This window comes from Convolutriloba macropyga, chromosome 7 (assembly GCF_964194025.1).
Source record: "Convolutriloba macropyga chromosome 7, txConMacr16.3, whole genome shotgun sequence".
NCBI lineage: Eukaryota > Metazoa > Xenacoelomorpha > Acoela > Convolutidae > Convolutriloba > Convolutriloba macropyga.
Genome location: NC_134474.1, coordinates 21,209,250 through 21,234,600, shown reverse-complemented (window position 1 = coordinate 21,234,600; position 25,351 = coordinate 21,209,250). Strand labels below are relative to the sequence as shown.

Genomic DNA, 25,351 nt, shown 5'->3' with positions numbered 1-25,351 from the left:
GTATTTCTCAAAAGTGGTTATATTTAAGTTGTAGTTTAGTAATTTTGCTCTGAATGAAAATATCTTTCTGGACTGCTTTAACTGAAACGATATCAAAGATCGCTCATGGTTATAAAATGTCAATTCAGGTTCCATCTGAAGAATCGTTTCTCGTGGAGACTGCTACAGCAAGGAGAGACGGACCGAGAGAGAATCTTCTCTGTCTATAACTACGCTGGACAAGTATCCAACAGCCTGGTTCCCGTCAGTCGAGATCTAGCAAACTACTTGACTGGGCTAATGACCTTCATAGAAGTTGGAGAATTCAACTTGCACGTTAGCAAGCACACCTTGGGTATCAAAATCCAAGAAATAATCAGACAGTACTACCCGAGGGTCTACCTACAATCAATGGACAACGCAGCTCTCAATTTGCTAAGCGTAACGATACAGAATTTCTGGAGCGAAGTTACAAACGCGAGAGCATCGCCGCAGGATTGTATTAGAACCTATCTGACATCGGTCAGATCTTGGAAGTTTCATGACTGTAAATTCATCCCGTTGACCAGATCGAAAGAGAAAGATTTGGTGATTTTGTCTGTGGGAGAATCTGGAATTGCGATGTTGAAAGTGACGTCATTTGAGGTGTTGCTATTTTACTCCATTTCATCACTTTTGTCTTTCGGAAGTCGCAAAAACAAATTGACGATTAATTTCAACTCTGAAGGGAATCCAAAACGTTACGAGCTTCTGGGGACCTACGCTCAAGTGTTTGAGGCTAGCAGTTGTATAGCCGAGTATGTAAACGAGTTGAATTGGCTGAAACGACACGTGATTGAATATACGAGGTCTTCTGACCTTTCGTCGAGTGGCGCAGGCGTTAGCTCATCGAGCGCTATTTCGGGAACTGAAACCAGCGGCAATATCGGAAAACACGATTCTTTGATGGTTCTGCGATGTTGATTAGAATTTAACCATGATTGCAAAATTGATGTTTAACTGCTGAAATTTGACTCAGTAACTTTCATTGAATGTGTGAATTATTTCTCCATTTAAATTTGTCTATTCTGTCGAAAATGAGGTTTCTTTTTGAAAGAGTGATGAATCATCATTTTTCTATCTTTTCTATCAAGTAGATTCGCCAGCGTTGATTGGCTTTAGAGAATTGACCGAGAATGTATTTGATACGTTTTACATTAAGACTGTTCTATCATCTAGTGAAGAATAATTTTACATATATTTTTAATACAACACTGATTTCAATATTTAAAGATGTAATTAATTTTTGGGTTAAAATTTTTTTCACTTTGGAAAACTTTTAGTTAAAAAATTCGAGCTCACTGATCGAATGTAAAAATTGCTACGCGTAGTTCGAAGGATTTCACGGAAGCTAATGAATTTTTGTTGAAACGTTTGCGCAGGCAGCTATGGCTAGAGAGATCAGAAATGGAATCATATTTCAGGTGAGTTTGATTAGATGTGCATGGTGTTCAGTGCAAGTTGAGGTTATTAACTGCATGCTTTAAAAAGTTAATTGAATGAAGTTAAATTGGCTGTGACAAGAAAACAAAGGTGATGGGCTCTTGTGAATTTCAGCCTGAAAAACGAAATGCAATGAAGTTCTATACCTATCCTCCTAATGATCTTGCAAATCACAAGATTTTGAGCCTCACTAGGATATAAACTTTGTTGATCAACAGGTGGAGATCACAGTAACCAGTGGAGGTTCTTATTGCAGAAATTACCAAAAAAGTTACCTTGATCCCCAAAGCGAGGTAAAACAGCAATTCAAAGCTGCAATATCGGAGATTCATAATTCAGGTATGTAATTGATTATTGCTGTAAGGTGAGCGCGCTATATTGCGGTGCTCTTGGTTTTTTACGACTCAAAAAGGAATATTGGTTTTCTTAAGGTTTTTAAGACACGAAGAGGCTTTATGTGTATGTTGTTTTATAAGTGAGCGAGCAAAGAAACCGGAAGTTCAGGGAGTTATCAAATTTGAAGAGCTGAGAAAAGAAAGTGGTTGTTTTGTTCATACCTTCTTTTGAAAGAGCGAGAAATGTTCTGGGGTTTTTTTATGTTGTCGAACAGATTATTGTAGAAAAGTAATAAAATTTGGCCTGTTTGATAGCTTTCTAAAGTTTTTTGTAAATACCGGGAATTTAAAGTTAATTTGAAAGCTTTCAACTATTATGCTCATTTTTTGTCTATTGTTGCTATTTGTGTCCCATTGTATCGTTTTATTGAATTTATTGGTAAATAAATGTATGGCCTCATGCCTGTAGGCTCCGTGTACTACCATGAATACAAGCTTTTTTGCTACAAAAATGTTTCTGTGAAATGTGACAAAAAAATAGGGAAATTCCACACCTTTTTTATTGTTTCTCGTTTTTTCTTTTCAAAAATAGAGATGATTAAGAACATTCGCCTGGTTTTTAAGGGCTTGGTTAATACTTGGTGATTTGATTACTTGTTTCATAGCTGGAAACACCGTTTTTCGTTTGTATGTGTACTTATGTTATATGAAAAATAAATTGAATGTTCCTAATTTTTCATAATGTATTTTGGCGAAATTTTCTTTTGACTTTTTTAATAGCCGAGTCCTCAATTCCAGGCGGCTATTATAGCGCTCCTGATTTTTACAATCCAAGAATTGGATTGTATTGGTGCTCTGTCTTTTTTTTGTAAGATGTTTTCACACCTTTTTTCATGACTTTGAGCTTTCAAAACGGAATAAACAGGTAAAGTTCGCGGGCATCAAGTTTCATTAGAGGTCCTTAGCCGCGTTTAGTAGTTTTCCAAGTACTTAGAGTGGTGAAGCTACTGGGATGGCGGTAATTCAAGGCTAACATGTCATTTTCAGAAGTTTTTTAGCCCAAAATGTTGCAATTTTTTCGGATTTTTTGTTGGACCAGTCTGAAATTGAGGTTTGTAAAAGTTGGTAAAGGTCTTTTGCAAGACGTAATTACTTTTTATGGCCATTTAAAGAGCTATATATATATATTGCTACACCAAATATAAAGACGGTAATTTATTCTAATTTTTAAAATTTTTTCAAGTTTTTCGAATGTTTTTGTTTCAGCTTTTGGTGTCAAAATAATAGGTTATTTTATAGTTTCTAGAGGTAATGGAATGGTTTTCAACTTCACGAATTTGATCAATTTTTTTTATAAAACTTGCAGTTTTTTCCAATTTTCTGACATTAATTGTCATTATTCAAGTTTTCCAGCTCCAGGGGGCAAGAAGTCTCGTCTAGGATTTGCTAATAGTTTACTGCAAAATTTTTATTGGTCATGGCCTAAGCCAATTTTTTCAAATTTTTGAAAATTGTTGTCAATTTTCAGGTTTTTCTAACCTGAACAGCCAAAACATTTCCTTTAAGTTTTGATAATAGGTTACCGCATAGTTTCTACTGGTAATGGGGAATGTGTTTCAAGATTTTAATATTACAAATTTTAGCGATTTTCAAATTGTATTTTTTTTATTATGAAATTTTAGTCTTTTTCCTCAGTGGCCAGGGGTTTGCTGCTGTTGAGTTTGCTAGTATGTTGTTGCAGAGTTTCTAGTGGCAACAAAATAGTTTTCTGTTTTTTTAGATTGCAAATATAAGTAATTTTTAAATAAAGCTTGATATTTAAATTTCTTTGATTGTTTTCAACTTTTTGAATTTTTTGTCATTTTATATTTAACTATCTTTAAGTTTAACTATCTTTATTGGCCAACGAAACTTTTTAAATGTTGCAGATGAGTTACAAGACAGAACTCCACAGAGAAAAAATGAATTTGTTGAATGAAAAAAAAAACGTTTTTTCTAGACACATTTTCGAAAAACATCTTTAAATATTTCCTTTTCATTTGAAGCATTTGTCACATTTCTTTTTGAAGCATTTGTCATTTTTTTGGAGATTATCTACCTTTAGTGTCAAATTAATCTCTTTCAAATCCTTTGCGTGAGTTAATGACTATATTGCGTTGTGTCATGAATGGCCTTCAGGTTAAAAGCTTCAAGAGTTTTAGGAATAATTGTTTTTTTTTTTACTTAGTTTGATTCTTTTAGTTTCTCAACTTTCGAGATTTCGTCTTTTTGGCTGGGATTGTTCAATTGATCTGCTGGTCAGGTACATTAGGTCTGTTTTTCATTCAATTTCCTTGGATTGTATTTCAGGACTTGTCCTGCTATGTTTTTTTTTCTTCGTTTTTGCTTCGTCTTACCCTGACTTCTTGGAATTGACTTTTTCAATGACTTACCTCACTCAAAAAATGACTTCTGAACTCACTTATGGAACTTTAAATTTTATGAACATTTACTTGTTAAAGGTCAATAGTGTGCATCTAAGTAGTGCCAAACATATATGCCCCATTTCTTGATTATTAGAGTCTTGAGTTTTTGATTTCAAGTATTAATTTTGGGATCTTCTCCGTTTGTGCCCCCCAGTACGTTATGCGCCCCCAGTTACAGGGCACGTGCCATTACATAGTAAGTCATTATGTAAAAAATATTGCACGTGCATCTGAGGGGTGCAAATAATATGCGCGCACTAAGCTGAGAGGGCTCAAACGGAAAAGATCCTAATTTTGAAAAGCCCTTTTAGGGATTTCTCCTTAGAGCTTATGTGTCTTATAAAAATGGCAGTCCAAAGCTAACCCAAAATGTCTAGTGGTCTATTAAAGGACTGGTGGTCGATCTGTCTATCTAATCTCTTTAGTTGTTTCAATTCATGAAAGGCCCCAAGCGTCTATCGCGGCTATTTTCCGGCAATCTGCCGGCTATGTTTTGATAAGTGAGCGAGCAAGAAAACTGGAGAGTCAGGGAGTGAAAAAAATTTGAAAAAAGTTTCAGTGAATAAATTCCACGAGTGGAGAAGAGAGTGACTCTTTTATTCATACCTTCTTTTGAAACAGAGCGAGAATTATACGTGTGAAAAAATTTTCGCTGATTGAGCAATTTTTTATCCATGTGCTGCTTTCAAGCTGTTTTTTTTTGTTTTTTCTATGTTATCTAACTTCTATGTTCCGTTTGTGTTTGTACTTGTAAAAGTTGAAAATGTAGTTGATTTTTTTTTCGTTCAAATTACTTTTTAGTTAAATTTTGTATAGTGCAGCTATTTCGTGAAGACATCTTCGAGTCATTTCCGGAATTTCGGCTATGATTTTGATTACAAGAAGTACATTCGTTATTACATTCGTTCAGACGGCGTTTTGACCTATAAGCGAAAGAGTGAAATTGCCGTTTGAAATAATTTATTTGAGTGCCGGAAGTTTTTTATCATGCGCTTCGATCAGTGAATGTATTTTCAGCTTGGACAGAATGGCAAAGATAACCATTTTTAACCGTTTTTTCGTTCAATTGGCCCAATTTTTTTGCTTATTTAATTTTTTGAAGCAATAACTTTTAATAAAAGCTGTATTGATATGCGAACCTCTGAAATTGATATCACAGTGCTTTTGAAAGTCTAATAATTCGTTTTAAATTTCTAAATGATCACATATTTTACAATTTTTAATTCATTTCTGGCTTTTTATGTTAATTTGTTTTTGCATCTTAGAGAATTTTTTCGAAAATCTGTGTATCTGGTAATTTATCCTTGTTATTTCGTGCATTGAATGCATCTTTATAAAGTGAGTTGTTTTTGTTTTATAGAATTATACACATGATAGCCCGTTTTTGGCCTTTTTTTCTCTGTTTTTTGTTTATTGTTCTTGCGCGAAGTTAATAGCAATTATTTTGAATGTGTTGGTCTTTTTTAAATGCAAACTTTTTTGCTTTACCGTTTTGCGTTTTTCTTTGGAACATTCTTTGACTTCTCAAGTGACTTTTTCACGCTTGCGGTCTTCATTTTTGAGTGATCTCTATAAAATCGATTGCAGCAAAGGAAAAAGAAGGGCCTGATAGCCGAGTGGGCAGTGCTTCAGGGAAAGGGAAGACCGTGGTTCGAATCGCATCGTGGGCTACTTTTTGCACCCATAAAGAAAAATGTCTAGGCTACAGCCCCTGAATAAAATTGCCTCGCCTGTCGTTCAAGAGCAACTCTTCCGACATTAGTCGGTTTATGTTTGCCTTTTGGATTAAAGTACAAAGAAACGTTTTTTGTGCACTGTTAGGGATGCTAATTTTGTCTTACTAATAATCGAAAGATTTTGTCGTTCAGTATTTAAAATTCTGCATTTTTTTCATGATTGCAATTTTGAAAACTACTTTGACCATTTTATTGCAAAATATTCCTTTATTTCTATTCCCTGAACCCTGTTTCTACATTTTAATCTTGACAGGAGAGTAGCTTTGTAATCTCCTGCTAAATAAAGACTGTAACTTTTTTCTACACTTTCACTTTCAACGTTAAGAAATCAAGAACTAGTCTTTGTTTTTGTTTCTGTCCTTATTCTCCGCATTCTAGCATCTTTTCGGTGTATCGTTTTCCTGAGAACTATAGTTCTGATCAGTTTTGCTTTTATCAGGTGTTGTTAAAATGTTTGAGTTGTTTTCACAGATCTTTGGCTTTCGATTGACTCCATTTGACAGCGCGGCACTTAGAAGTTGCTTGAAATGCCCTCTGAACATTTTGACTGATAATTACTTTCTACGAATATTATTGGGGTCTGAGTTTTGATTTTAAAGGATTTTTTTGCCTTTAAATTATTATCTGTTTCTTTTTTTGAAGGTTTTCAACTATTTTGCTGATTCTTAATTTTTGGCCCCTTCATTGCAATTTTTGGCACATTGTATTGTTTTATTGAATTTATTGGTAATTGAACTTCAGCCTCGTGCCTGTAGGCTCTGTTTACGGTAAAGGATGCGGTTAATTTTGCTACAAAGTCTTTCTTTGCAATTTGCTAAAGAAATTGAGAAATTTCACAATTTTGTTCTCATTTCTCTCTTTTTCTTCAAATAAAAATGTTTGTGAACTCAATGAGGATTGGCTGATTTTCTGTTGTTGGATGAATAGTTTTCATTGCATGAAACAAATGTTTTCGTTTTTATGTGTAGTTGTACTACATCAAAATCAAATTGATTTTTACTAACTTTTCATTTAATTTTCTTGTTCTTTGACTTCAGTCTGCTGTTTTCGCTGCATCGATGCGTTCTGAAATAAGATATTAGCTATTTGAAAAGCCAGTTTTTTCGGATGATAGTACTTGCCGAGTCGTTGCCGGAATTCTTCTGGCTGTTTTTGTTTTGTTTTACAGCAAAATTTGTTCACGCAGCAAAATTGAAACTGCAACTTTTCTGAGTTAAATCTACCTGTCTCTAACGGTAATTGCGCGCGTGACGGCGACAAATTTCAGGTAATTTTTTTTTAGATTTTGATCATAAGTGACTTACCTCTTTCCATATTATACTTTAAAGGTAATGGTTTTTAAAGCTTATCCGTTTTTTTGCTGAAAAGATTTTTGAGCGGCGTCGATAATTTTTCAACTTGTATCTGTATCTTTATCCATATTATACGGCACGCAAGTCTATTTCTTTCGCAGCTATTCTGGCAATTTATCGGCGATGTTTCCATAGTTGATTCACCCATCTTTATGACCATGATGTGCCGATTTCAATATTTGTATCTTGTCTCGAATTGGGGTGTATCTTCAGATCCGAAGTCGGAACTGAATCTACAACGTACCAGGATGTTATTCCGAAATTTAGATGCGCCGGCTAAGTTTCCATAGTTGATTCACCCATCTTAGTGGCCATGATGTGCTGATTTCAATATTTGTAATTGGCCTCGAATAGGGGTGTATCTTCAGATCCAAAGTTGGAACTCAATCTACAACGAGCCAGGATGTTATTCCGAAATTTAGATGCGTCTAAATTTCATCTCCAATGTTCGCTGTTAATTATTTTGAATAGCTGATTTCAATTTCTCAGCAGCTTAATATTGCGGACCTATATTTAACGACTCTAAAGGGAGTATCAGTGGACAGTCTTAACGACTCAAACAGGCGTCATGGTTTTCTCTTTTTTTACGACTTTATTTTTTCTCGTTTTGAAGAGGAGTTGTGTTGATCTACTGTCTATTTATCTGTGAAGTGTCACTGAAACCATTTAAAAGTCAATGCTGCATGTTAAAACAAATGTCTACGTCAATCTGGGGAACAACAGAAGAGAGAAAAGATGTTTTTGCTCATATATCATTCTGAGATAGCGAGAAAATCGGGTGAGAAATATTTTGGTTTTTTTGGGAGCGAAATTTTTGTCAACGCGCAGCATTTTCAAAGTATTTTTTTTAGGTTCAAGTGGCATTGTCTTGAAATTGTATTGAAGAGTCAATTCAAGTTTTGCAATTTCAGGCAGATTATAATGTTCTAGATGCTTTTTTGAGCTAATTTTCTCGTGTAGACTTTTATGGACGCTTTTTTGGCAGGTGTTGAATTTTTTGGCAGTTTTTAAGAGTATTCACGGATTTGTTGCTTAAAAGTCGTCTCAATAGTGGTCATCGTGCCATTTGCATTTGAATGGAATCAATACTACGTCCTATTGTGGGTTATATTTGTTCAACTTTGAAGTTTGTGACCTTTTCGTCTGTTTTATTACTTTTTCAATGTGTTTTTTTTCTCTTTTATTTTATGTGGGGGTGTCGTAAATAGGAGAATCTTGAAGAATCTGATTTTTAGAAAAGTTAACTAAATTTTTCGGGTCAATTAAAATGTTTATTCCTGTTTGTTGGTCACTGATTTAAATGGAATCATTAACAATCGATTTTTTACGCTATAACCCAATTGCGACGTTGGGTTATAGCGTTTGGAGGATAAATTTTTATTAAAATTTTCCTAGATTTTTTATCAGCTCAGGGTGGGATGTTGCAAAACTTCCCAATAAAAATTGTTAGTGTACGTTGAATACTTTGAAAAACTGGAACAGTGGCTTCACATTGCAATGGATAAGACTTTCTTTTTCCGCCACTCTTTTCTCGCCAGTTTCTATATGAAAAATGGTGAGAAAAAAGCGCAGGAAAAGATAAATTAATGAGAAGTAATGTGAAAGTTAGGCAACTGTTTTTAATGGCAACGTGAGCTGTTTAAAAACGTTTGAAGTTTGATGTCTTTTCGACAACAACGACCGTGTGGTAATGTCCATGAACTTTTATTCTTTATTAGGGTCTCTATCAGGGACTTTTTTGCGTATATAATGGATGAACAGAATTTCACGTTCCGTTCCAAATTATTTTTTGGAGGGTCAACTGGTAAATGAATTAAAGAAAAATTCTACCATGCATTGAGTAGATAAATGTGGGCACTTGTTTTTGGTCGTGTCTTTTTACCATCTCTATGGGACTGCAGATCTACAAAGCTATTTTCTGGCAATCTGCCATCTATGTTTTTTATTGAAATAAATTTGGGTTGTTTTGGCAAAGAAAATTGATTGAATAAAGTAACTTTGGTGTATGTTGTCTATTTTTGAAGCTTTTGTTTAAGATAATGTGCTTTCTGCATAATTTTTACTGTTCAACCGTGTATGTTAGTACTTGGTGTTTTTACTGGCAGGATACACTTGAATATTAGCTATGGGATAACTAATTGAAAAATAACATTTGTATTGAAAAATTTGAAATCAAAGTAAAAGTTACATGAAACTTTATTGGAAATTTTTTCTCGAGTTTTTTTTTGCCTTTTAATTGTTATTTTTTTTCTGTTTTCGAGTGTTTTTGATTGGCCGCTGATTCAAAAGATCATAAAGGGTTTTATCATGGAACAACTGTTTTGACGTTTGGGCGTAGCATTTTTTGCGTAAAATTTGATATTAGGAGTTTTTTTGATATCATTCTTGCTTTTTCTCGTTTTTCATGGTGTAAAGTGAGACTGGCTGTAATTTTGTGTCGTCTAATGAGCTAAAGTTTACTCAGCATCACAGCTTTTTTGAGCATCTTTGTTTTAAAATAGCAACTTAGAGCGAGTTCTTGTGCTTCCTGGATAGTTTTTCTGTGTAGTTGTTATATGGGTTTTAACTGATAGATTACACTTGAATATAAGCTATACGAGTTTTTACTGAGTTAAAAACCATTTGTAACTTTTTCTTTGGGTTTTTCTTCAGCCTTTTTAGTTGTTACTTAGTGTTTGTCTTTCCTTTGATTTGATAGGTCATTGTCCAAAAAAATTTTCAGGGAATATTCATAGAGCGATTGTTGTGACGTTTAACCAGGCATTTTTGAGTTTATTTGTAATATTTGGTATTGGGTTTTGATTTTTCTGTCTCATTTTCGACTGTTCCCAATTTTCGTCGTATGTAAAATACTTGATCCGTATTTTGGTGGTGGTTTGTTAAACAAAGCTGACTTTGTATCACGTTTCTTTTAGAATCGTTGTTTTGGAATAACTGCAAGTTTTTGTGCTTTATGCATAGTTTTCGTTGCGTTCTGCATAGCGTTTTGTTGACTTAATTTTTGTTTCTTTTTAATTTTTGATCTGTGGTTTCTATTTTAAAAAAAAAATGGAAAACAAATATTTCTTCAACCTTGTTCAGAAGTTTTCCTTCTTCACGCTTTTTTGTGATCTTCGAAAAAAATGTTGCGGTAAAGTTTTTTTTTCTAAGTTATCGACTTCATTTTTTGTGGTTAGTGTAATACAAAGTTATTTCCAGAATTCATCTGGCTTTGTTTTTTCTACGGTTATTACATTTCGAGTATAATGATTGGGCGTTTTTACTAAGAGGCTAAGTTTAGATTTTAGCTAAGGTTTTTTTTACTGAATTAAAGAATTTTTAAACATTTTTGTATTTTTTTCTTTGGTTTTTGCTTTGCTTTTTCAATTGTTACTGGTGTTTGTCTTTCAAGTGTTTGATAGGTCACTGGTTAAAAAAATATAAATTTGTAAAGGGTGTGGTGTATTCATGGAACATTTGTTGTGACGTTTCACGTGGTATTTTTTGAGTTTTTGTAATTTTTGCTATTAGGTCTTTAATTTTTCGTTCCCATTATTGACTTTTCTTGATTTTTGTGTCATTTAAATTGTCATTTCATCTGTATTTTGAAATTGTTACTTCATCTGTGGTTGTTTATTGAACAGAAGCTTACTCCATGTCACTGTTTTTTTGAGAACCTTTATCTGGAAGTGCAACTTTCGAGCGAAATGATGAGCTTTCTGCTTTGCTTTTTCTTTTCGCTCTGCGTTGTATTTCGTAGATTTTTTGTCTTACAATTTTTATTAGATCTTAAGTGTAAAATGTATTCAATTATGAATTTTTTGTTCTCATTTTTGTCTTCCTTATTACCGTATTACCGTATTCCATATTACCGTTTTTGTGAATCGTTGTTTTTGAGTCGCAACTTTAGGAAAATGTTATCAGCTTTCTCATGTTTTTACCCTATATTTTACAAAACTATAAGTATAATTGAGTTATAAGATTCTTGTTTCGTTTGGGAGTCTTTGGCATTGGCCAAAGATAATTTTTAATTTCCTCTTTGAGTCATCTTTGGATTCTTCACGCTCTGTTTTTTAGAAAGTCATACAAAAAATGTTCTATTTTTTCCTTAGTTCAGAGCTTTCTCAACATTTTGCGGGAAATATTTTCAACTTCTATAATTTAGTTTCATTTCTCGCTCAGTCATAAATCCCATTTTTAGATGCCCGGTATTTCAACTTTGTTCTTATTAGTCTTAGTTACCAGGTCTATTGCTTTGCTTGTTCGTAGTGCTGCTTATCCCTGCATCCTCTCTATAAAGGAGAATTGTGCCAATCTACGAAATCGAGTTAAATAGCGCGCACTTTCGTCATTTTTTTTGTAAAAACAATCATTTTATCTGGTTTATGTTTTCAAACCCAATCGGAGTCATAGGAATCAACGGTGGCTTCTTTGCGGCAGTCTGCTGCGTTTTTGTTGATAGGAAATAGTTTGATATTTTGTATCGCTTAAATAAATTTTTCTGTTCGGACATAATTGATAACTTTGTGAATATGGGAGGCATTTTTCAGCAGCCAAATTTTGGACATCGTTACCAACAAGATGGGTATTCTCATTTTGTGTTTTTTCTGTTATTCTTCTGCATATGCTTTATTAATAATTTTGTTCAATTTCATTTTAAGATTTTTTCTGCCTCCTATTTTAAATTTTCAGGCATCTGTTGACTTTCAGGCTTTTCAAACAGAATTGTGGTTCATTTGCATATCTGTCGTTCGTGCATTTATCAGTAAAGTTTACAAAATAATGAGACCAATTGTTTTTAATTTAGTTTCTTATTTCGTTTTGTTCCTATCTGTGTCTGTAAATAGTTTTCAGCTCAAAAAATGAGTTTGTTGCTAGCGAACGTGTGGGAAATGTTTTTTTCGGAGTAATTTTTATCCAGGTTCGTTTGCGTACTTCTGAAGAATTAATTACTACTTATTTTTTTCTATTCAGTAAATTTCCGATACCACTGTTTTCCCAAATTGTTTTAATTAGTTGTGAGCCTTCAATTGAAATCTATAAATGCCACAATTTTTTGGTTTTCTATTTCTGCATTTTTTAAGATAACCTTAGATCTTTTAATTTTTGTTTTGGATCTTTAACAATGTCAAGAAAAAACTATTCTTTTTGATGAAAAATAGTTTTTGGTTCTTAGCTTAAATTTTATCAAAAAAATCAAATTTGCGGTGAAATTGTTTTTGCTTTTTTCTTGTTGCTTCTGTTTGTGTGGTCAGTATATTACTTCGAGTTGGTTCCAGAATTCCTGCCGTTTTACTTTTCTTACACTTCGATTATAGTGAAGACGAGTTTGAGGCGTGATTTTATTCGCGCCATGATCGAGCGGGGCGTAAAAGGCATTGGTTTTGAGGCGTAAACTTTTTTTCTCTTTTTTTATTAAAGCAGAGTGAGAAATTTTTGAACAAAAAAAAACTTTTTCCGATAGTTTTATTCGACTTCGAGTTTCTTTATCCAAGTTTTTCTATATATGGTTACTGAAGTCCCCTCCTTTTTAATCCAGGGTCTAATATTTGATATGCCAATGAAAGTTGTTTGGTCTCTGTTTGAGGAATTGTCCCTACTACGTCTGCTTTGTTTCATCGTCTGACACCCATTTTTTATTACATTTTTTGTTCACAGAACGGCCAAAATGACAACTTTTTATTGACTTTCTTCCTCTCCTTTACGGTATTTAGGTGTGGGGCATCACTTCTCTCTCTCTCTCTCTCTCTCTCTCTCTCTCTCTCTTCTCTCTCTCTCTCTCTGTCTCTCTCTCTCTCTCTCTCTCTCTCTCTCTCTCTCTCTCTCTCTGTCTCTCTCTCTCTCTCTCCTCTCTCTCTCTCTCTCTCTCTCTCTCTCTCTTCCCTCTTTCTCTATTTTCTCTCTCCGTCAAACGTGGGTTTTAGCTTATTAATGTGATCAAATTTCATAATAAGCGACCTGTTTATTCAAAACGTTACTGCTGCACTTAAAAACTGCAATTGACTTATTAGTTTAATGTCGAAGACACTCATTAATGCAATTTAAGTACTTTTTAAAAGGGCTTTAGCTGATATGAATATGAGCAAACAATATCCTTTTATCGCTAGAAGATTTTCATAGTTTTAGCTGCGTCAAAAACTTGATTTTCTCTGTATCTATCTATCTGTATTCTAATCATCAAGTCTATTTGGCAGCTGTATTTTTGAAGAATATGGTACATTATCAACTCTGCGATGAATTGTAATTTTATGTTTTCATGTGCTTTTGGCATTTGCTTTAAGGAAGATCCTTGAAAAGCAATATTTCGAGCATTCTATTCACTGAAATCTTATGTAATTTTTGTTTTTAAACTTCCTTGAGTTGTAGTTTTTCTTGAATTCTTATTTTTTATTCAAATATATGTTTTCCGGTTCTAGAATTCTACTGTAGTTACCTGTCTGACAAGTAGTATATCGTCCGCAGATCTGCGGGGGGAAGGATGTACCTATGTATTAACATTAGGTATAGCGTATTTGCATCCAATTTCCAAAGATGTAACTAAAAAGAGAGGGAGAACAATAGACCTGTCATCAAAATTACCCAGGGGTAATTATCTTTATTAACACAGGGAAATGCATCCAGTTGGATTTTCCACTCTAATGAAATTCAGCTTATCTTATATACTTAATAAAATCCATCTGCAGAACTTTTATATTCAAAGTTTTCATTTACGCACAACTTTTTTATTTATCAATATTTTCGTTTCAATTTTCCATTATTAATGAAATTTTGGGTAGAATAATTTCAAATTATCGGAAGTTTGTCACATTTTTTGTTGACAATTTCGTTTTTTTCAATTATGATGATGTGAAAGTATGCGAGAAACCAATTTTTGGGTAGTTTCTTTTGGTAGTTTCTGGTTTGTTTCTCGATAGTTTCAGTTTCAAAAACCCGAAACAGTAAACAAATTTTTTCAGATAACGCTGTTCTAATAATCGAATCACGTTTTTTAACACTGATTTCAATGAAAAATACTAAATCACAGAAAACCTTCATTGAAAATTTTTTGTTTTTTTGTAGTTGCACATTCTGAAACCTCAAATTAAAATTTTTTTGGTCGAAAATGTATGTTACAGTACAAACAGTACAACTTTAGACTGTATTTTTCGAATTGAATTCAATGGTAGTATTTTCATGGTCAATTATAGATTATAGGTTTGGGTTTTAATTTCTCTAACCTCAAACTACAAAATAAATTCTTCAAGAATGTTATGCTATATCAAATCTCTTTTCGGTTTTCCGAAGTTACACTTTTCGGTTTTCCGAAGTTGCAGCACTTTTTTATTTGGAAATTTCGTTGCAGTACATCTTTATAACGCAAATTTTGACGGAAACAAGTCGTGAAAAATCGAAAAAATTTGTATTTTTCTAAATTTTAAATTCTGAAACCTGAAACCAAAAAAAAGCTTTTCGCAAAGAATATCCAATTTTTGTAAAAAAAGTACCCATTTTGTCAAAACTACCCAGTTCTTTGCGAAAATACCTAATTCTTGCCAGAAATACCAAAATCTTGTCAAAAAATACCCAATTCTTGCCAAAAAAGACCCAATTCTTGTCCAAAAACAGCCTATCAGTGTCAAAAATACCCAATTATTGCCAAAAATTACCCAGTTTTTGCCAAAAAGTTCCCAACTCTTGGAAAAAAATATCCAATTCTTGTAAAAAAAAACTAATTCGTAACAAAAAATACCCAATTCATGACAAAATGTACCTAATTTTTGTCAAAAAATACCCTATTTTTGCCAAAAAAATCTCTATTATTACCAATATTTACCCAATTATTGACAGAAATTTTCCAATTGTTGGCAATTATATATTATAAAATTATTCTTACTTTATCGAAGCATGCACGGCTCACGTGATTGAAGACTTACTGATCATATTGTAATAATTACGTCACTATTTCGTCATGTGATTTATTATTTTAGTGTACAAACAAAAGTCCAACTCATTGTGCTTCTTTCTTTCGCGAGACAATTTTCAAAACCTAAGTTGTCAACTAAAAAACTTTCAATGAAGATTTTTCATCTCTCGGACATCATCCTATTTCCCATTCCAGGTAAATCATTTCTGTTATAAAATATGAAAACACGACTAGAAAAACGAATAAATGGCTATTGTAATCATCGTACTCATTCGCAATTAGCATAATAATTCTTCAGAGAGAAAGATTTTGCAATATTTTAAGTTCCGTTCATTTGGGATTACAACCATTCTCGCCCAAAAAAGGCTGCATTAATGAATATAAAATCTGTGAAATTGAACAAATATCTCAAGGCGCGCTTCTTCTTCCCCGATTTCATTGATGATATAGCAATTATGAAGGTGAGGAAAACGCGCAAAGGCTGGGTAGCTCATCTTCCATTCTCAATTGCGAGGGAGCTCCTGGTCTTCATATTGCAAGTTAGAAATTGCTCTAAATCTCTGTTCCATACAAACAGACAACAGTTGACTTCTACAAATCTCACAACGAAAACACAACTTTACACGTCTCAGACAACATGAAACTAAGTAGATCAGTCCGTGCGCAATTCTGTGATTATGAGTTAGGTTATCTTATAGACCAATGTATGAAAATCAACTGGGGTTTTTTGAGGAGGAGAGGCAAATTAATTTCCTGTTGTGTGTCTGACGAGTTTGAAAATTTGCCGGAGCAGAAACCTGATTGGCATTGTGACGAGAGGGAAAATTGGTCATTGACAGAGAGTATTATTGCAATTTTAGAAAAAGAGAACGCACTTGACCCCAAGTTTGGCAACAAAAACTTTGACAAGGCAGTCCCCTTTTCGTGTTTTTCTACAGAAACTGGACAAGATACAATAAAAGAAGTACATGGAGCATCGACTGTTGGGGTGAGAATACTTCACTCAAGTCTGCCACAACCATCTTTAGTACAGTAGTCAATGAATAAGCAGATTACCAAGATCATATTTTCCTAATGAGGCAATTGAAAAAATATCTGAAAAAACTTCCCGCAATCTGAGAAACCAGCGCATTGTACACAAAAGACTGTCAAGAGAAGGGCTCCTGCTGTCAATAACGCTGAGAGCGTGGGAAGTAAAAAAACCAGATTGTGATGAAATCGAAGACAAAATGTGTCCTACATCGCGCATATTGAGACGAGTTATATAGTAACAAAAACTAACAAGCTGACAAGTTATTCTTTTGACTGATTTTGTTTACATTTCCTATATAATTTCAGATCTGAAACTGGTATTTTCTGAGATGACTAACTGACTGGTTAATTTGTAATATTCTGTTTTCACAATAGGAAAAAGCTGAAATTCATGTAAGCTTTTGAAATAATACTTTGATACTAATATCTAATTGAGTTTTAAAATTACATTTTCGAAATAAATTTTTATTCAAAGTTCAAATTTGAATTTAAATTTATGTCAAAAAAATGCTTGCTTTGTAATATCCGTTTTTTCAAAAATGCCGATTAGCGTCGAAAAAGATTTAGATTTAGATACACATGCAAATCGTTAAAAATAAAACTTACAATTTTTTTTTAAAATTTTAACAACAAGCATGCTTTTTATTGTTTCCAAAAAACATAATTTTTTTATATTCTTTTTTTTTCGTTTTTCCATTTGCCAGTTTTTGAAGTTTTTTAATGTGAGATTTTGAAATTAACTTTTTTTTGAAACAAATGTAGTTTTACTATCAAATGTTTTTTACGTAAGCTTTTCAACAAAAATGTAAATTTTAATGATGCAATTACTAATGCATTTTCGAATTCATTTTTTTAAAAGTTCTGTTTTGAATTTAATTTTATGTCAAAAATTGCTTGTTTTTGTAATATCCAATTTTTTTCAAGAATGACGGTTAACGTCGAAAAATGCATGTTTTATCTGATTTTTTTGCCAAAAAGGCCGGTTTTTTTGGCTTCTGCGATACATTCCCCGCCACTGCTTTGAATCGTTTGTTCAGAATCCTGTTGATGCTCGCCGCGAAGCAAATCAGAACACAGAGACAAATGTCGTTGCAGAGACTATGAAGTTGATTAGAAATAGTTCAATCTGGTTATCAGAGAACGGACTGCAGTCGACATATGAATGCAAAACATGTGAAATGTTCTTATTTGGATAAGTTAATTAGCAGCAGGTGTTTCAAGTCCCTAAATGAGTTGCCAGACCAGATTGATGAGGTAGAGATGATCAAGACATTTCTTTCCTTATCCTCCTGCACGCCAAACTTACAATGTTGCAGCTTAAATACAAGTTTTTCTCCGCTTTTTGCAATCCAAAAAAATGAGTTCATTGGAACAGATACTGATAGTCTTTTTGTGGCACTCAGTGGGGAAAATCTTGACAAAATCAGTCGACCAGAATTGCGATCATTGTGATACTGGATGATGCAAAGCGATTGCAGTGATAATTTTGCAGGAAAATCCAGAAGCAATTTTTCCTACCAGAATTTTACAATAAGCATGCTGCCTTAGATAAGAGATTACCTGGTCTTATCCAAGAAGAAATTTTGGTAAAGTATTTTTAGACTTAGATACACATGCAAATCGTTAAAAATAAAATGTTTTGAAAAAAATTTGTATTGAAAAAAAATTATTGTTTTACTAGATGTTTTTTTTTAACTTTTCGTTTTTCCATTTGTCAGTTTTTGAAGTTCTTTAAGGAGAAATTTTGAAATTAATTATTTTGAAAAAAATCGAATTTTACTAAAAAATTTTTTTGTCTAAAATGTTGGTTTTTACGTAAGCATTTTAAAAATATGTAAATTTTGATGATTTTATGTTTTTCTTTTTTCTATTTATCAGCTTTTAAATTTTTTTAATGTAAAATTTTGAATAAAGTAATTTTTTTTGAAAATAGCTGTTTTACTAAGACATTTTTAAAAAATTTTTTAATGTAATTTTTTCAATTTAATGATTTTGAAATAGAAATGTTTTTGACAAAAATATTTTTTTTTTGAAAAAGGTCGGTTTTTACATAATGTTTTTAATAAAAAATGTAAATCTTGATGCTTTTTTTTCTGTTTTTCCATTTTTCAGTTTTTGCAGTTTTTCATGTAAATTTTTTAAATTAATTAACTATGAAAAAAAGTGTTTTACTAGAATAATTTTTCGTTCAAAAATATCGTTTTTTACATAAGGTTTCAAACAAAAAATGCAATTTTTGTTTTTTATTTTTCTGTTTTTCCTTTTTTCAGCTTTTGAAGTTTCTCATGTAAAATTTTTTAATTATATTTTTGTAGAAAAAGTTCCTTAACTAAAATTATTTTTTTTCGAAAGTGCCGTTTTTCACATTGTTTTAACAAAAAATTTTCGAAGTTTTTTTGTTATTCAATTTTTTTTTTCAGTTTTTGAATTTTTTTTCTTTTAAAATTTTTAAGTTATTTATTTTTTTCAAAAAAGAAAATCTTTTACTAGAAAAGTTTTTCGTTTAATAATGTCGTTTTTTACATAAGTTTTTGAACAAAAAATGCAACTTTTGTTGTTCTTTAATTTTCTATTTCTCAATTTTTGGTTTTTGAAGTTTTTTTGATAAATTTTTTATTAATTTTTTTAAAAAAAATATTGTTTTACTTAAACAATTTTTTTCCAAAAAGGTCGTTTTTTACATAATATTTCTAACAAAAAATGTAAATATTGATGTTTTTCTTATTCTATTTTTCCATTTTTCAGCTTTTGAAATTTTTCGCAATTTTCGCACAGTCAAAAGTTGTAAAAATTGATTTGTTACAATTATGGAGATTTGGTTGATAAACTTTGCGGAAATCTATAACAAATCAAGCTTTTGTTGACAACCTTATTTCTTCTATTTTTTCATTTTAAGCATTTATGTTTGTCATTTTACATTTTTTGTTAGAAGCATTATTTAAAACACGACCCTTTTGAAGAAAAATTGTTTTGGTAAAACAATATTTTTTGCAAAAACAAAAGAAAGTTTAACAAAAAAACTGAAAAATGTAAAAATAGGAAAATAAAAAACAACAAAAATTACAATTTTTGTTCAAAACTTTATGTAAAAAAACGACATTTTTGAAAAGATTTTTCTTGTAAAACAATTTCTTTTAAAAAATAATTTGAAAATTTTACATGAAAAAAATTCAAAAACTAAAAAACGGAATAACAGAAAATACCCCCAAAATTTACATTTTTTGTTGAAATTAATATGTAAAAACAGCACCTTTGAAAACGAATTATTTTAGTAAAAGTAATTTTTTTAAAAAAATTAATTAAATTTAAAATTTTACCTGAAAAACTTCGAAAACTGAAAAATGGAAAAATAGAAAATTAAAAAACAACAAAAATTGCTTTTTTTATTTGAAACCTTATAAAAAACGACATTTTTGATCGAAAGTTTATTCTATTAAAACATTTTTTTTTTCAAAAAAATTAGTTAAATTAAAAAATTTACATGGAAATTACTTCAAAAACTGAAATATGGAAGAAATAGAAAACAACGAAATTTACGTTTTTGCTGAAAACCTTATGAAAAAAACAATATTTTTGAAAAAAATTATGTTACTAAAACAAATTTTTCAAAAAAATTACTAAATTCAAAATTTTACACTATAAAACTTCAAAAGCTGATAGCTAGAAAAAAAATAAAATCATTGAAATTTACATTTTTGTTGAAAAGCTTACGTAAAAAACATTTTATAGTAAAACTACATTTGTTTCAAAAAATAGTTAATTTCAAAATCTCACATTAAAAAACTTCAAAAACTGGCAAATGGAAAAACGAAAAAAAAGAATATAAAAAAATCATGTTTTTTCGAAACAATAAAAAATCATGCTTATTGTTAAAATTTAAAAAAAATTGTAAGTTTTATTTTTAACGATTTGCATGTGTATCTAAATCTAAATCTTTTTCGACGCTAATCGGCATTTTTGAAAAAACGGATATTACAAAGCAAGCATTTTTTTGACATAAATTTAAATTCAAATTTGAACTTTGAATAAAAATTTATTTCGAAAATGTATTTTTAAAACTCAATTAGATATTAGTATCAAAGTATTATTTCAAAAGCTTACATGAATTTCAGCTTTTTCCTATTGTAAAAACAGAATTTTACAAACTAACCATTCAATTAGTCATCCCAGAAAATAACAGTTTCAGATCTGAAATTATACAGGAAATATAAACAAAATCAGTCAAAAGAATAACTTCTCAGCTTGTTAGTTTTTGTTTCTATATAACTCGTCTCAATATGCGCGATGTAGGACACATTTTGTCTTCGATTTCATCACCATCTGGTTTTTTACTTCCCACGCTCTCAGCTTATTGACAGCAGGAGCCCTTCTCTTGACAGCCTTTTGTGTACAATGCGCTGGTTTCTCAGATTGCGGGAAGTTTTTTCAGATATTTTTTCAATTGCCTCATTAGAAAAATATGATCTTGGTAATCTGCTTATTCATTGACTACTGTACTAAGGATGGTTGTGGCCGACTTGAGTGAAAGTGAAGTATTCTCACCCCAACAGTCGATGCTCCCTGTACTTCTTTTATTGTATCTTGTCCAGTTTCTGTAGAAAAACACGAAAAGGGGACTGCCTTGTCAAAGTTTTTGTTGCCAAACTTGGGGTCAAGTGCGTTCTCTTCTTCTAAAATTGCAATAATACTCTCTGTCAATGACCAATTTTCCCTCTCGTCACAATGCCAATCAGGTTTCTGCTCCGGCAAATTTTCAAATTCGTCAGACACACAACAGGAAATTAATCTGCCTCTCCTCCTCAAAAAAACCCCAGTTGATTTTCATACATTGGTCTATAAGATAACCTAACTCATAATCACAGAATTGCGCACGGACTGATCTACTTAGTTTCATGTTGTCTGAGACTTGTAAAGTTGTGTTTTCGTTCTGGTTCTTGTAGAAGTCTATAGTTGTCTGTTTGTATGGAACAGAGATTTAAAGCAATTTCTCAGTTGCAATATTGAAGACCAGGAGTTCCCTCGCAATTGAGAATGGACGGTGAGCTACCCAGCCGTAGCGCGTTTTCCTCTCCTTTAAAATTGCTACATCATCATTGAAATCGGCGAAGAAGAAGCGGGCCTTGAGATATTTGTTCAATTTCACAGATTTGATATTCATTAATCCAGCCTTTTATGGGTGAAGATGGTTGAACTCTTAAATGAACTAAAGTTAACAATATTGCAAAGTCTTTCTCTCTTAAGAATTATTATGCTGTTTGCAATTCAGTACGATGATTATAATAGCTATTTATTCGTTTTTTTCTGGTCTGTTTTCATATTTTATAACAGAAGTCACACACCTGGATTGTCAAATAGAAAGATGTCCAGGAGATGAAGAATGTTCACTGAAAGGTTTTTTGTTGGCAACTTAGGTTTGCAGCAAAATGAGATTGAAAATGTCTGCGGAAAAGATTGAAAAAGCTAACTATACTTGATTTCTTGAAGAGAAGAAAACGAAGCACAATGAGTTGGACTTTTTGTTTGTACACTAAAATAAAAAATGACATCATTATGACGCAATAGTTACGTAATTAGTAGAATATTATCAGTAAGTCTTCAAACACGGGAGCTGTGCATGCTTTGATAAAGTAAGAATAATCATATCGGAAATAGTATGGATATTTTTTGTCACATGAGTTTAGTGACCGCATACAATACATAGGTATCCGTAATTGTAGTACTCATATGACCTAGCTGGACTAATTTTTGTTCCAATCAGTTCAGTGGCCCTCCTACAAGGATTAGATCAGCTAATTTTTTGTAATTGTGAAGATAGTAGGACGTAATTGTTGAATTACTATGAATAAACTGATATATTTAATGACTAATTCTGGACAATAGTTAATAATTCGTGACGAATTTGTGCTCATTAAACCTATATCGATCACATGAGAAGATTCATCTCCACAAACGATTTTGTCAGAAGTTGATGTTTGTAAGGTAACGAAATAATTGGATTGTCAGGAAGAATTCGGATAAGTTCAGATGATGGCAAGATTGTCCAATTTTTGATACATTTTAGATATATAATCGATAAAATTTTGTTATTTTGCTTACAATTTGGGTATTTTTTTGCCATTACTAAAGAAATTGGGTACTTTTGACAAGATTTAGCTACTTTGATGTGAAAATGGGTATTTTTTGGCAAGATTTGTGTTTTTGTGTGGCACCGATTGGGCAGTTTCTGCTAGAACTGGGTTCTTTTTGGCAGCAATTAGGTAATTTTTTGGCAAAATTTAGTAGATTTTGGCTAGAATTGGGTATTTTTTGCTATGGATTGTGTAATTCTGGACTAGAAACGAATATTTTTGGGCTAGAATTGTTTTTTTGGCAAAAGTTTGGCATTTTTGGTAATATTTTGGGTTTTTTTGGCAATAATTGGATGTTTTGTGGCAAGACTTGAGTGTTTTTTACCAGGAACTGGGCTTTGTTGGCAATAGTTGGCCATTTTGGGAAATAATGAGGTGTTTTTTTTTTCAAGAATTGGGTATGTTTTGCAAAGAATTGGGAAATTTCTTTCAATAATTGTGTAATCGATGATAAAAATAGGGTATTTTTGGCGAAAGTAGGGTATTTTTTAGCAAAAATTAAGTACATTTTGTCAAAAATTGGGTTTTTTTGTTATGCATTAGTTATTTTTTGTCAAGAAATTTTGGCTTTAATTGGGTAATTTTTGACAATTATAGGCTATATTTGGACAAGAATTGGGTATTTTTGGCAGGAGTTGGGTATTTTTTGCCAAGATTTAAGTTTTTGGCAAGAATTAGTTAATTTTGCAAAGAATTTGGTTTTTTTTGCAGGAAATGGGTATTTTTGGCAAGAAGTGGGTAATTTCTGCCAAGAATTGAGTTTTTTTGGCAAGAATTATTTTTTTGACAATTGGGTATCTTTTGCCAAGAATTGGGAACTTTTTGGCAATAATTGGGTAATTTTTGGCTTTAATTGATATTTTTTGACAACGATTGGCTGTTTTTGGACAAGAATTGGGTATTTTTGGCAAGAATTGGGTATTTTTTGCCAAGATTTAGGTTTTTTGGCAAGAATTGTGTATTTTTGGCAAGAATTGGGTTTTTTGCCAAGATTTGGGTATTGTTTAGCAAGAATAGGGTAATTTTGCGAAGACTTCGGTATTTTTGGCAAGAAATAGGTATTTTTGGCAAGAAATAAGTATTTTTTCAAGAACTGGGTATTTTTAGGAAGAATTGGGTCTTTTTGGCATGAAATGGGTAATTTCTGTCAAGAATTGAATTTTTTCGGCAAGAATTAGTTATTTTTTGACAAGAATTGGGTATTTTTTAACAAGAATTGGTAAATTTTTGGCAATAATGTGGTATTTTGGGTCAATAATTGGGTTTTTTGACAACGATTGACTGTTTTTGGAAAAGAATTGGGGATTTTTGGCAGGAATTGGGTATTTTTTGGCAAGATTTGGGTGTTTTTGGCAAGAATTCTTATTTTTAAGAAGAATTAGTATTTTTTTGGTTTCAGGTTTCAGAATCTGAAACTTCAAAAAATACAAATTTTTCTTTTTCTTCACGACTTTTAAATTGTGTCCATTGGATTATGCGTCACAAATTATGCTATAAAGATGTACTGTAGCAGAAATTCCCAAATAAAATTGTTTGAAGTTTCAGGTTTCGGAAGCTGAAATTTCGGAAAACCAAAAAGTTTGAGTTCTTAGGGTTAATAAATCACAATCAAATGCTTTGTTTAAAAACAACGTACAGAGATTTGATATAGCAAACCGTTCTCGAAGAAATTATTTTGCAGTTTGAGGTTTGAAGAACTAAAACTACAAAAAAACCCAAACCTATAAACTATAATTGACCATAAAATTACTACCATTGATTTCATTTCGAAAAATCCACTCTAAATTTGTACTGTAACATACCTTTTCGACCAGAAAAAAGTTTGGTTTGAGGTTTCAGAATGCGAAACTACGAAAAAACAAAAATTTTTCAGTGATGATTTTCTGTGATTTAGTATTTTTCATTGAAATCAGTGTTAAAAAAACGTGATTCGATTATTGGAACAGCATTATCTGAAAAATTTGTTTACTGTTTCGGGTTTTTGAAACTGAAACTATCGAGAAACAAACCACTGACTACTAAAAGAAACTACCCAAAATTTGGTTTCTTGCATACTTCTACATCATCAGAAGTAAAAAAAGACGAAACTGTCAAAAGAATTTTAAGAATTTTTTGTGGAAAAACTTCCGATAATTTGAAAATATTCAAAGCAAAACTTCATTAATAATCGAAAAATGAAAAAAAAATTTTGATAAATGAAAAATTTGTGCTTAAATGAAAAGTTTGAAAGTAAACGTTCTGCAGATGGTTTTTATTAAGTAGATAAGATTAGCTGAAGTTCATTAGAGTGGAAAATCCAACTGGATGCATTTCCCTGGGTTAATAAAGATAATTACCCCTGGGTAATTATGATAAGATGACAGGTCTATTGTTCTCCCTCTCTTTTTAGGTACATCTTTGGAAATTTGTTGGAAAGAGACTATACCTATTGTTAATACATAGGTACATCCTCTTACTCCCCCCACCCAGATCTGCTCACGATAAACTACTCTGACAGATTTGTACTATTTTCTCAAAATTGTGCACGGAATCAGCTGGGTAAGATTAGCTTAAAGTTTCTTGGGACATTTATGTGAAGCTATCACAATCGAACTCATCTTTGATCTGGTAAATGGCTCCCATCGATAACAATTGATGCAAAAGATGGCCAGTTCACTTGACAGCTTATAATCAACTTGACCTGCACTTGTTGGCTACAGCGGCATCTCACAACAATGATATAAACACTAAAATTGACACGAGCTGATTGATGCTTCGCAGCAACGATTGCTAACGCATAGATATGATTGAAATATTAATTTTTTCGGCTGAAAATTTGGTTACGTCAACACAGCTGTTAAGATGAATGTGCTGTAGAAGCTCGTCCAATTTTTTCTGTAGAACCTCTGTAAAACTTTTGATGCGATAAGCAAACGCGATGAAAACTATTGTATTGAAAATTGAATTTTGTTGAGCTGCTT

General features: G+C 31.9%; 2 protein-coding genes across 2 annotated transcripts in view; both read left to right on the top strand.

Moving 5' to 3' along the window:
• Window positions 1-1,275, top strand: part of LOC142342691 (pleckstrin homology domain-containing family H member 2-like) — a 46,825-nt gene extending 45,550 nt beyond the window's left edge. The window contains exon 11 of the mRNA XM_075394184.1: window positions 129-1,275. Within this exon, the coding sequence (XP_075250299.1) occupies window positions 129-942 (814 nt within the window). The 3' untranslated portion in view covers window positions 943-1,275. The remainder of the gene's footprint in view (window positions 1-128) is intronic.
• The window catches only part of LOC142342696 (phospholipid phosphatase 1-like), a 518,061-nt gene that overhangs the window by 210,604 nt on the left and 282,106 nt on the right, over window positions 1-25,351 (top strand). The gene's annotated exons all lie outside the window — the stretch shown is intronic.